This window comes from Atractosteus spatula, chromosome 2 (genome assembly GCF_055471065.1).
Source record: "Atractosteus spatula isolate fAtrSpa1 chromosome 2, fAtrSpa1.hap1, whole genome shotgun sequence".
NCBI classification, from domain to species: Eukaryota; Metazoa; Chordata; class Actinopteri; order Semionotiformes; family Lepisosteidae; genus Atractosteus; species Atractosteus spatula.
In genome coordinates, this window is record NC_142707.1 from 61,895,480 (window position 1) to 61,909,337 (window position 13,858).

Below are 13,858 nucleotides of genomic sequence, written 5' to 3' on the forward strand. Positions count from 1 at the left end.
GAAAACAGGTATATTGTGTTTTTTAACCTGAAGCCTCAATTTTGTTTATGGTTTTCTCCCCCGTTCCTTTTAAAGTAAAGTTGTTGAAGTAAATAAGCATGAAATGAGATTTCCCGCTCTACTGACAGTACTACATTAATAAAGATTTATACAACAGAGATTCGTCAAATCCTGACAATCCTGGGCACCCTATAGTACAAGGATAATGATTTTAAAAGGCAATTAACACTAAAGCCAAAACTTCCACAGTTTTATTCAAAGCTTATCATCAACACTGTGAATATCTGTACACTTCCAGATGCTTTTTACTTCATCATATCACTCAGCCATGCGGATATTATTCAAAACAGTTGCCATCGAGAAGCACAAAATAAATTAAACTGACATTAATCAGCATTTCTAAACATTTAGGCAGTTTAAGAAACATTTTCTTTCTCCTTCATTCCTCAAAATCTCCAATTCAGTTAAATACGTTTGTTTTTATAAATTTAAAAATAAATAATACATTAAATAATGAATTTTAATAATAAAAGGTTATTTATTCCAACACCAGGTGAACAGTTTACAGTATATTCAGCTTGACTCTGGCAAAATGACATTCTTCTTCTTCTCTATACTGTATAGTACAAAATACAGGTTGTTCTTGACTTACAGTACAGTCTGTAGAAGATGGTATTCCTGATAAAACACAGCACGAACCAAAACAAGGAAATTAAGAAGTAAGAACACTAAGCGTAAATAGAGAGGGCAGTGCTATGGGGTCCGCATGTAAACAAAGGGTTGAACTCCCAAATAAAAACAATTACAGATATTTATTCACGTGAAATACTCATGGAGTTATACCAAAAGTCCATTTCAAACTAAATGTTTGTTAATAACACAAATTAATATTTAATTTAGTAAAAGGTGAATGGAAGACTTGTTAATGGTGGGTGAAGAATAGTGTGGAAAGTGAAGGAGTCATGTGCTCACTTACATCTGGACTGCACAACTGTCTTCAAACTTTGCAATCTCAGCAAAAATGTTTTTATGTCTCATAAGTAATATTACAAAACAGTTTCTCCTTATTTATGTACTTAGCTAACTTCTGATTTATTTTATAGTGTTATAGATTGAATGTTAAGGTTGACAATTGTTTTAACAAATAATGTGTCAGTAACTTACTTTGTTTTATGGTTTTATTTAAATTTGTAGTTCAACAGAAGGTGAACTATCTGGAGAAACACCCAGACTACGATCGTCCAGCTGCCTGTCAATAACCCAAACAACTTTATTCATCCTGGTGCGCAACTGTGTACAAGCCGCATATATAGTCTCAAATGCTTTGCACAGTTACTGTACCTCTTGCACAATTGTTTCCTTCTGAAAGTCACTTCAAAAGAAGACTCTTTCTCCAAAGGTAGAACAGAGCCAGTCACAAGACATCTAATCAATTACAGTCACTCTGCTAGTGGGAGTATGTCCACCTTCTTCTGACAAGCCGAGCAGAGAGAAACAGCTCCAATCTGCAAGCCCTGTGGCTGGCACACAGTCAAGAACTCCGAGTGACCTTCTGGAACTCCTGGTGGTCGGAGATGAGCCTAGCATGTTGTAACCTTGTTAGATGTTTCCCTAGTGATTTCTAGGAGACTCTCTTAAGTTTCAGTAAATGCTAGGTAGGATTAAATTTAAGTTTGGTTAGTTTTATACAAAAACACTTAAAACTTTATTGTTACACATATTATCCTGCAGTTCAGCTAAATGGCTTTAACAGAGTGCTGAAAAAGTCCAAAATGGGTAGGTAAAAGGCAGTTTAATACCCAGATCATAAAGTTTATTTCATTTAATGAAGAGCAAAATTAGAAAGATACTTCGGTCCTTGCCTGAAAAATGACACTTGTGGGACAGCTTAGCAATTAGACATTAAAAATGATTAACGTAGCAGAAATCTTGATCTTTTCCTGGTTTCTGCCAGTTTTAAAGGGTGGCTAAATACAGACAACTTCTAGATTAACTCACCAGGGGGTGCTGTGGAATCTCCATAGCCTTTCATGTCTAGAGCCAGAACTCTGAAACCCGCATCTGCCAGAGCTGGGATCTGCAGCAGAGAAAAGAATACTCCTGTCAGTCAAACCACCCTCAACAGCTCTGTAGGATAGCAGACTGGGAACACACTACCCAGGTTCATCTTCCATTAACCCCCAGCAAAGTCAACATGTCTTACATTACCCTCTTCATTGTGGCTCTTGTGTGAATCATGTTCTAATTTGTAACAACTAAAGAACCTACAGTACAAAAGCTGTCAGCCATAAAAAAAACAAAACAAATAAAAGTTTTAAAAGACTCTGAATAACTTTGGATTTAAATTTTGTCTTTTATCATTTATGGTTGGTAATTAGCTGTATTCTCTTTTTTCACTGTGCACTCTATGTGCCATGCAAATGGACTAGAAACTAAAATCCTTAGAGATTGACTGAATTGAATGAAGACCTCATCCTGTTTGATCCATAGAAAAAGAAGTGTATAAGGAAGATGACCAACTGACTTGCATACCGGTGAGTATCAGGGGTGAAGTGAGGTTCACAATAAACAGAAATAAAACCAAAACTGAAAAATAACTAAACAAATCTTATAAAACCCAAGTCTAATTGTAGTCCTAACTGGGGCTACTGTACATAAGTGAGTTATGAAAATTTAATCAAACTTTCAAAACATACCATATGGAAAGTCACAAAAAGAAGTAAATATAGTATCTATCTGTACACTGATTAACAAGAAGTAACTTCCACACACGCATCACTGAGTGCGGTTACCAACTGTGTTGATAAATTATAATATTCCCTGTGGTAACTGTTGTTGACTGTTGATCGAGCTGAAGATTACTACATCTTAAAAGTAATAATACGTTGTAATCACATAGCTGAACTGGAAAACAACTGTACTTTGGCATACTGTATAGTACATTTTGGTCATAACTTCGATGAACCACAATAGTATAATAATGCAGAATACTAGTTTTTTTTATAACATCTTTACAGTAATATAAAACCCCTTCTACTGTATAAAAGACCCAGAAGTCAACAGAATGTGATTTTATGACAAGTTTACAGCATATAAAACTGACTAACAGGCCAAAGCCAGCAGAAGGGGCAGAGGCATTGTAATACAATGTAGAGCTACTGTAGAAACACAGGTGTCCACTCCTGGACCTGGAGGGTTGGGTTGTGTGCAGCTTTTCTTATTCTCTTTAAAACAGTGGCACCTGGAGAGCAGGGAAAAGATTTTAAATGTTCCAGGTAATTCAATAAACAACTGGCTTAGCTCATTAACAGCCAAGTTAGACTGAAAAGCACTAAACACTCCTGCCTTCCAGGCTCAGAACTGGACACCCCTGATAGAACAAAAACAGATGTTTAACAGAATAACGATTATATTCCTGAAGAAAATGCTTTTGTATTAGGAAATAAGTGCTGTTTCTCTTCCACATTTAAAATATTAAATATTCTTTTTAAATAATGCATGAAAACTTTGGATAATGTTTCCATGTTCTTTTCAACTTGTGTCACAAACACACAATCTCAGCATGTTCTTCCCAGGTAATGGGTGAGCCAAATGTGATTTTCAATTGAGTCCAGGCAAAGGCAGAGGAGTACCGGTGATCTTTCAGACATGAGCTAGATTTCATCAAGCTCTAACATGTTGCATTTAATATGAAACTGCAACCTGTTAAAATAAATCCTTTACTTTAAACACTACAGATTTACATGACAGCAAAAATCGCACTAATATTAAAAAGAAAATACAAGACGTAATGCTGTCAGGAGAAGTTTCTTAAACAGACACTTAGTATATAGTTTCAGAAGGCTTTTTAAAAAATGATATATTGTAAGGTTGTTGAATTTTGCTTGATGTTGATATCAGACCAAATCTAGATTCCAAATCAATTGTTGAAAGCTAAATATTCTTTTACAAAGTATTTGAGGTTACATGTGGTTTTCAGACAGCAGCTCATGCTGAATACAGTCAGTTTATTCTGGGCGATGCAGACATTTTTCAGTTAAAGCAAATTAATTCAGTGCCAAGGTTTAACAGCACATTTTTAAATGCTCAAATGTTGATTAAATAGTGTATATTTAATGTATTGATAAGAGTTTTCATGCAATACAAGTAACTTCACAGTCTACTATAATAAATCACTATAACAAGAACACTGCTTAGCACCTACCAACAAATTCACTGTAAAGAGTTTTAGCAAGGATTTAGAATAGGTACAGTATAGTACCTCTTCGTCCTTCAGCTAATGTGACAGACTCACAAAAAATACCTACTGTACCTGCCCTGCCTTTTTCTATACTGTACCATTAAGGGTGCTCAAGCATACCTGATATCTCCAGGAGTACCAGCTTTCAGGGAATCCATGACACAGAAGAACAGGTGGTCCATCTCCTTTCTCAACGTAATGGGTCTTCACTCCAGGCTTCAGAATACACAGGAACCAGATGCAAAAGAGTGAATGTTTAGGTTTTTTGTCTCAGACATAAACATCCTATTCTTTACCTGTCTACATTTGTTGACACATTCTAAACCTAAACTATGAAACAGACTTCCCAGCACTAATGAAAGATACCGACGACATTCAGATCACACAGCTATGCAACCAATAAACCTGTACATTCCCAAACACAGCTGCTCTGCAACACTGGGCAGATAAGGCTGTATTAGAGCTCTCCCTCTAATCAATGTGCAGTAGATAATATATTATATATGACTAATACATTTTTAATGTTGTACAGCATTTATACAATTAAAATCTTAATGAGCTAAAAGCTACAGTTTTAAGTTCCAAGAGGATAACAAACAGGAAACTATCATCAGCTTTTTCATCAATAATGAGCTTTTCTTTTCATGACTGTTGCCATTACTGTGGTTAATATATTTTGGCTTCCTTCCATATAATCTCAGTAATTACCTTAATGGAAACAAACCCATGAGAAACTTCTTCAGGATGGATAGACGATGGGACCATTTCATCCTGACCTAACAACTAGAAGAAATAAAACAATGAAGAACTTAAGAACTAAACACAAGTCAAATATGTATATATAGCCACAACAAAACTAAAGAGTAATGTTACATTAAAAATATATATATATACACATTTGCTAAGCCAACACTAATACTATGGTTAGTGGGGTTTTTTTCCCCCATTCTTGCCAGGAATATGATCCTCAAGCATTTTACAAGAAAAAGGTGAATACACTGCTATAGCTAAATATAACAGATATTTTAGCTGAAAAGGGGCGATCCTGTTGAGAATGTGAGAAGCAAATTCAATCTACGCTTAGTGGAAGTACTGTATATAAATATTGGTGTTCCAACAGCACTTCAGCCACACAAACAAGTTTTGACTCTACTGACAAACCACACAGAATACTGCTAAAAACAGTCCTTTACCTTCTCTTGGTTTCCAACTAGTTATGACCAAGAACCTTTCTGTTCAGTCTAAACAGTTTAACAACAGTACGTATTCTGATCTAAATGTGGCTTAGGAGGCTCATTTGCTAAAAAGAGTTTTGTAAGTGAGAAAAGTGTGGTATGATGGTTATATAACAACCTATAACTTGGCAAGGCAGGGTCTGAAATGCCAAGAAAATGGCACGCTAAACCACAGGCAGGAACGTTGGGTGGTTTAGCGCTGATGGGGTGGTTACTTTCTGTCAAACTGTATATATTGTACAGTAACAGCAGTTACAGAGAAAACGTCTTGGAGATTGAGTTTGAGGCATCTTTAAATTTGCTACAAGTAGCTAAGTAATACAGTACATCTTATTTTGACCACCTTTTTCTTAAGAAAAAGAAAAAGTAAGCTAGTTGTTTTTATCAGGAGGTAACCATCAATATAAATTACTTTTTTAATTAAAACATTTAAAATGTGGTTCTAATCACACAGATTACTAAAAAAGTTGTCCCTTTAAGGCAAACCTAAGACCAATTCTCTCTTGTATTATGTAGGACATACAATGTATTAAAAAAAATTAGAACAACAAAGTCAAAAAGCTTTTGTGATCATTGATTAATATGAATTGTAAGTACAGAATGTTTAATTTTTTCAGACAATTCCATGCATACATTTTAACATATATTAGGACAACAACATACATTGTGTTCAACCCAGAAAAAATGTTCTCCCTGTAAGTTACCCATAGAGAAATGAGACATCGTTCTTCTACAAAGCTTTGCCTGCCATTATACAGTTTGTATGATGCAGAAGTCACAAAAGGACAAAACTGATTTAGCAGCAGGTCTTGGGAAACTGGCAGTTAATGCTTATCCTGACGCAAGAGCAATGCTTTGATTTTCCTGCAAAAACAAAAAGGCAGGAGTATACTGGTCCTGGGATTTTAAACAGCAGTAGACTTGTTTAATATTTGTCTATTGGGTTAATCATAACGATAGAAAGTTATATTTCTTCTATTTAAAATTTTGAATTAAACTATATAGTTCCCTTGGTAAAGTATATTTCACATGGCCATGCGCTCCTCTAGTCGATTTCACTATACTGTTTATTCTTATGCAGTTTTAAAAGGCATATTTGTTTACTTTACTGACTTTGCTTGAGGTTGCAGTAAGCTGTCTGAACCGAAGTGTACTACATACAGTAGCACTTTTACACTGAAAAGAAACAAGAAAAAAATTCCAAATACTGTAGAATGATGCACACAATATAAAGTGGATCTACAAATAATTCAGTATCTGAGAGAAGGATTCATGGCTTCAAAATTGTGAACAATCAGAAGGAAGATGGCATTATCTATAACTGGCACAGCGAGGTTTTTATAAAGACAGCCAATGGAAGACGATATGTCTCAGGTGACAGCCTGGTCCCTTGAGGCTAGGGAAAGTTCTATATGAGAGTTTACCTCCACTCCTGAGAGGGCCTGCAGCTCTTTTAGGGCTTCAGTGGTGTCTTCAACAAGAATTGTGGCCATACCCAGGTCTCTAGCCACCTTCAGATTAGCTCCAATGTCATCCAGAAAGATCACCTGGAACAACAGTCTCAATCATCAGGATTTCTCTGGAAGAACCAAGCTTTTCTCTCAAAGTTCACAATGGAAAGTCACTAGTAAGCCTGATCTATACTGTATATGTCTATGGGTTGTCTGTAGGCAACTCCATCTGTAGGTTGTGTCAACTTAACCTTTAACCTCTTGTATCACTAGGTCAGGGTCTATGCTTACAATGCATAAATAAATTCTCATTAAAATTATTTCAGACATTACTACAGTAACCAAGAAAGCAATGAACTAAAAACATTATTTGGCATTTTGTTGTTTAAATTCAAAACACATATAAAGAGAAATCAAGTTGGGAATTCTTTTTAAAGTAAAAATCAACCCTAAACTGAAAGTAAAACATTTGTTAAATGTTAAAAAAGGGAAAGCTGGTAAATGACAAAAGTAACTTCTAAGAATATCTGAACATAATAAATGTGACAAAGGAGGCCAATTGGATTATTTTGGTTATTAATACCTTTGATCCAAAAATCACACCCAGCTGTTTGCTGTATATTTAGTGTCAGCTTCATTAAGTAGACCACGTAGTGATGTACAAACAAGAACTTTCTATGTTAAGTCCAAAAATGTGATTCCCCATTATGTACAGAATGTGCATGCCCTTACATTATCATTCTGCATTGGGACTATATGCTCAGGCGGAGGAACGTAAACAGCTTCATTTTTGTGTTAAATTTTTTAATTAAAATTCATTCTATACAGCAATCGCATATTTGGGGACCGTTTTATAAAAGCAATAAGGCACTCAAGGTCTGTGCTATATCGTGGATATAGTCACAGTTAAAAGGTTTGCCGGCCCTCCATATAGCACGGCCTCGAGTGCCTTATTGCTCAAGTAGAACATTGAGTTGTCTCTGCTTAGAACATTCAGAGATCTGAGATTTTCGATTCCAGAATGTAGGAACCCCCATAGTACAAGAACACAACGCACATTCCACAAAGCTTCAGAATATTCCCAGCACAGGAATCCTGCTGTATCTCATTTTACTTTCTGGGTCAGCATTAACTAAATCTTTAGTGGGAGGAGTGATGTGTGGTGTTGAAATGCACACTCCACTGGTGCAACAGGTTTTCCAAATGCCTCTTATATGGGAAGGTGATGCAACATAAGAAAAATTTGAATCTAAAATTCTAAAAACAGTTGACTTTGACTTCCTCAGTCTGTCTTTGAAAGTTGTTCCAATATGCAAGTAAATGTTTCTTATCTTCCATCCCAAATGAAATCCCCTTACTTTTCAATTAAGGCCACGTGTCTTTGTTTTGCTACTGAGTGCAAATTAGTCGCCTTGGTTGACCCTATCTATACCCCTTAAAATTTTATACACAGTGCCTTGCAAAAGTATTCAGAGCCTTCCACAGTATTTCATTTTTCTCTCTTTAGGTTTTGCTGACATTTACATGTATAGTAATTTGTCTTACCTGTAGAAACCTTCAATTGGATCATCCCGCTCTTGAACAAAATACTAAATTCACAAAATAAATTTCACAAAATGAGACTCACAGGAAGGGTCTCAGGACTTTTGCAAAGCACTGCACTTTCATCAGATTTACTCTCAATCCAATTTATTCTATAATGGAGGGGTTTAGCTCCTTTAACCTGTGCCTATATGGCAAGGAATCATTCTTGTTGCTCTTCTTTGAGGAACTGTGAGTATAGCTGAACAACGAATTCTAATTTTTACAAATTTAGGTCTTACTAATGTGTTGTAAAGCTTGAACATGTCTTCCCTGGATTAAGTGTCACACTCTATGAAATATGTCGAGCATGGTTTGCTTTTTTACTGCTTCCCTACTTTGCCTTCATAAGGGCACAGAAGAATCTACATAAGCACCCAGATTCTCTGCATGCAGTGTTTAAAAGCACCCAAATATATACAGTATATGCAGTTTTTTCTCGTGTGGATCACATTTATCAGCATTCAATTTTATTCACCAAGTGTCATGCATTTGTCTAATTTCCTTGCCACCATTAATGGACTTCCCCATTTTGAAAGTAGAAACCATCGTCATATACTGTAAGAACATAAGATGTATCCGACAAAGCTACAAAATATTTGAAGCCTCCCCCATTTTGGAATAGTTTGAAAAGTTTGTTAACTATATCAGAATCTAAATCATTGATATAAAGCTGTGGAACTTGTGCAATTTAGGTCTAAAACAGATTTCTGTGGCAGCTCATTCCTAACATCTCAATTGCAGGTTATTGTTTCATAAGATGATGAACTTGTCTGTTCTTTAAGCAGTTCATGATCCATGAAATATTGTACATTCTGTTGGATCCCGTTTCTATAAGTTTTAATATGAGAACTTTGTGCGAGACCTCATCAAAGCATTCAAAGATATGCTTTAATGTACTGAAGTGTCATTGTTATTTGTTCAAAGAATTTCAGTTGACTAAATAAGACCTTCATATTTCAAATCCATGCGTTTTTAAATTCCATTGTTTTCTAAGTATTCTATTTTAGCTCTTAATATAGCCTCCCTAACCATTTCACTAACACATGTACTGTAAGACTTACTGTAATTGTCTGTATTTTAGTGGCTCAGTTTTGTTCCTCTTGTCATGAATTGGTGCGAAATTTACAGTTCTCCAGTTTGTGGTTACCACTCCCATTCTAAGTGAGAGGAGAAATAACCCATACCTGTAGGTGTATACATACTGTAATACCCATAACCTCCTGATGTACGACTGACAAGGAAACATCACCTTAACTTTGCCATTTTTTTTTTAACTGTCCTACGTCATACATAACCTCAACCTAGCTAAAAGTACCCAACACTGATGGAGCTCATTCTATAACCGGGGTCAGGGTGTCGAGAACTTCAATTTCATTGTATGAAACATTCTTTAAGCAATCTTACTCTGTCTTGTATTATTAGCGTCATATTACATCAAGATACTTTCTAGCAGATCAAAATTTTTTTATCATTGTGGTACTGAAGAAATGTTTTATATTATCGTTAATCTTTCAATAGTTCATTGCTAGCTTTCTTTCTTCAACTGTTCCCAAAGGTTTATGTAGTCCTTTAACAATCATCAAAAAATCCTCAAAACTTGGGCTCTTTTACTCAGTCTGTAGAGTGATCGCTTTATTTCTCCAATTAATCATTTAGTCCATTTGGTCGTAAACTTGGACTAAATTGTTATAGTCCTGTATTGTGACTTTATAGTTGTTTTTGAAATAACCAGACAATTCTTCATATCATACTTTTTGAGAACTATAAAGAAAGCTTGTCTACTAGTGAAGCCACTACTGAATGAGATATTGCATTGTTAAGCACCTTGGGGCAACCTTGTTGTGAAAGGCACTATATAAAAATACATTAAATTGAATTGAAAGATATTCCCAATATTTTACCCAAAGAGTGTATTATTAGTTATATTTATCTCAGAATTCTAGATATCAAACCTTCTTTTTGTTAGATCAGAAACTTAAGGAATGTCCAATCTTTTAGCCATTACAAACATTTGACTGCAATGCTAAAGCAGTCTTAGTTCACTGTTCTACTTTTTATCACTGTTGGTCTTTTTAGGGAAAAAAAGCCCTCATTTTGCAAAGAACAGTAGAACTGTATCAATAATTATAATACTTTACAGAGGCCTCTATAAGACAAACCTACTGTAGTCCTCACACTAGCAAGCCACCGCACTGTCTTGAATAGACAAAATAAAACTCTCAACCTAAATTCTTTGCATCTTACCATGTCCCAGGCTTGGCCAGCCAATCACCTGTTACACTACACAGAATATTACAAAAAACATTCTTGTATGCTAAAATATCAACTCTTAAGGTTGTTGCTACATTGTTGCTACATACTGTACTACATCACGTATCTAGTTTAAAAGTTTAGGTACTGAAAAAACTTGTTGTTGAGCAACTTTATCAGAAAGAAATAGCAAGACATACTGTATCTGGATTTGCAAGCAAGATGTCCCATAGATAAAAATGATCGTTCCACCAAAGCCATAGCATTTAAAGAACGAAAAAATTTAATTTAACTCTTTGCAGACCTAAAAATATTGCCAATTTATCATGGAAATCTTGCACACAATTATTTTCTTCAGCTGCACAAAGTCCCGAGTATTTACCAATTTTTTAAATCAAAAACAGTAAAACTTGTATTGCCTACTATGCCTCAGTTCAGCAAGAAACGCATATTATTTTTCCCTTTAGAATGACAGTTCCACTATTACACTTTTTTTCCCCATTGAGAACCTCCAGAGAATATTAGCGCAGGACAGCTTTGAAGATGACAGGACAAGTTACATTTATTTGTGGAGAAACCTGGAGAGCCTGGTTTCATGAGTTGACAAAATTGTTTACTCAACAGATTTAAATGGCAGGTTTTCAGACCAGTTTGTCAATTTCAAGTTACCTACAGTATAAAGCCTGCAGAACTGTAGCACAGACCAGCAGTGAGTATCGATCCCTTATGGGCAAGTTTGGTAACCATTAAGTGATAAAATAACTGGAACATTAAAACTGTTTTTCTGTCTCCCCATACAGGTAAATAAAGTTTACATGATATAGAAATATCTGTACATCTGTAGTTTTTTCTGTACATCAGGAAATATGCAGCATTCATGAAACTCAGGCATAAAACACATCTAACAGTTATGATTGTCTGTTTCTTCTAGATGCATGAATAGATACTTCACCTCCTGAGGTTTAGATTGCAGTTTGTCCAAAGTAAAGGAGTAGATTGAGGTCTCTGGTTTCCTCATGCCCATGCGGCAGGACTCTACAATCAGGTCAAAGTGTCCACTCAAAGCCGAGAGCGTCCGAGCCATTCCCCCTCTCTGAGCAGAGTCATCAACCCAATTATTGGTCAGGACACAAGTGGTAAACCCTGAAAAGAAGGGGGGATATTTCAGAGCAGTTTTAACACAGTCTATTACATTCCTGAGAAGGGGAGATATAGCATTCCAGAAAATCTGAGAATTATTCTTCCAAGAAGACTCTGTAGTGGAGCAATGTCATTGCCATTTCGTGGATTGGTGGCCACAGCCGAACACAATATTTATCCAGATCTTAACATACAAGCTTTTTATACGGTTTAAGAAACCTCTGATTTTAGTTATTTTTTTTAATATATATCCATGCATTTGGTTGGGTCTTGGCCCTGTATTGCCTAGAAGAAAATACTTATTAACATATCCCAAATCACTACTAATATGAGGTTCAATATCTGTTGTTATCTAATGTACATAATACCATATAGTTGTCTACACTGAATTTTACGTGATGTGCGTTTGTCCATTTCTAAATGCAGTTTTTGGAGACAACAGTAATGGTAAAAATTTCTTGAATAAAAGAAAATGCATTTTATGAAACTTGTCATTGTGTCTTTTTTTCTACACAGATTAAATTTATGCATGATAATGCAGTATACCATCACAGATTTCATAAATGACATTAAAGTCAATACAATATTGTTCCAGTATTTCAAGAAAACTTTTGCTGTGCGTTTGTCACTTAACACATTACATACTGTACAGTGCATGTAGAAACTGTATATCATTGGAAATATTCTGATGCTTGTAGGTATTGAAGGATCAAACATTTATTTCTCTTTTTTCACTAATTGGCTTTTACTGTGTAAATAATTTACTAACATCATTTTACTGACTATCCTGCTAGGATTATGGAAAATTACTAACTGCAACTTAGGTGTGAGCTGGCTATGTACATGGAACGTGAAGGGCAGAGCCAGCAGCCTGACCAGAACTGAGAGCGCCTGATATCTGCTTAAGACACGATTAACAAAATCTAGAAGTACATACCATCTGCTTAAACAATAAGTAAAGGAACCCAAGAATATTCTTACAGTTGATCACGTACCAAGGCTAGCAGCCTTGGCTTTACACTATATATGGCATGGAATTGTACTGGAACTGTTCTGGGTGGGTTTTCTGTTTGTGATTTTGTATAAAAAGCATCCTTTTGTATCAATGAATTGAGTCAGTGCTTCATTGGCTTTGGCTCCCATGTGCACATGTAATAAAGGTAATGCCTGCTTCGTACACACCTGGATCGTGTCTCCTTTGTTGGACACAACAGTATAAAAAGCAATATAACATTTTAAATGCATTTTCATACCAACAGCAACTTGCTTGAAAGGGCAACATAAGTGTTATTCATTCACTTTATAACTTTCTGCTTGTCATAACAGTAATATTAAGCATTTTTCAAGTTGCTTTTCAACAATACATCTTTTGGAATCCTTAAGCCTGGCCCCTTATTTCCATACCACGACTCCGAAGTTTTATGGCTGCTTCCAGCATAGGAGCGTTGATGTTCCCGACTTTGCCAAAGTCTTCAAAGAGGTCTCGCACTGAGAACTGAGCAGGCAGAGGAATCCCCTCACTGGCAGCACTCTTCTGGCACTCTGCCTCGAATTCCGAAACCATCTGGAAAAACAGGAGAGCATAGGGACAGGATGTGAGCATAAGGCTTTTGCTGTACACACTGCACAAAAACTTTTTACAACACAAACGGCCCTTTCTTCACTCGTTACAAATGTCAGATGACGACGTAGTAGCTCTGCATGCAAGCAGCTGTTGAACAAAGTGAATTATACATGAATCTTTCATTCAGTCCACCATCTCTGTCACCCTAAAAGTTTTCTCCTATCAGCCATGCCTTTCTAGCCAGTGACCGTAAAAATGCAAAACAAACGTGTTGCTAGAGAATATCACACCAGATGCAACCAGAAATCAAGTTAATAAGAATGAGTATTCCAGATAGTTTTATTTTTTTTATAAATATGAAGTGTCAGGTTTTCCCAATATAGGAAAGCTGTTT

The 13,858-nt window shown here is 35.8% G+C and overlaps 1 protein-coding gene across 3 annotated transcripts in view; it reads right to left on the minus strand.

Moving 5' to 3' along the window:
• ephx2 (epoxide hydrolase 2, cytoplasmic) overlaps positions 1-13,858 on the minus strand; it is a 102,726-nt gene that overhangs the window by 82,355 nt on the left and 6,513 nt on the right. For all 3 annotated transcript variants that reach the window (XM_088909095.1, XM_088909094.1, XM_088909096.1), the window contains exons 3-8: positions 13,305-13,464; positions 11,713-11,903; positions 6,900-7,022; positions 4,949-5,023; positions 4,361-4,456; positions 1,999-2,077 (exon numbers count right to left, since the gene is read on the minus strand). In XM_088909095.1, the coding sequence (XP_088765221.1) occupies positions 1,999-2,077; positions 4,361-4,456; positions 4,949-5,023; positions 6,900-7,022; positions 11,713-11,903; positions 13,305-13,464 (724 nt within the window). The remainder of the gene's footprint in view (positions 1-1,998; positions 2,078-4,360; positions 4,457-4,948; positions 5,024-6,899; positions 7,023-11,712; positions 11,904-13,304; positions 13,465-13,858) is intronic.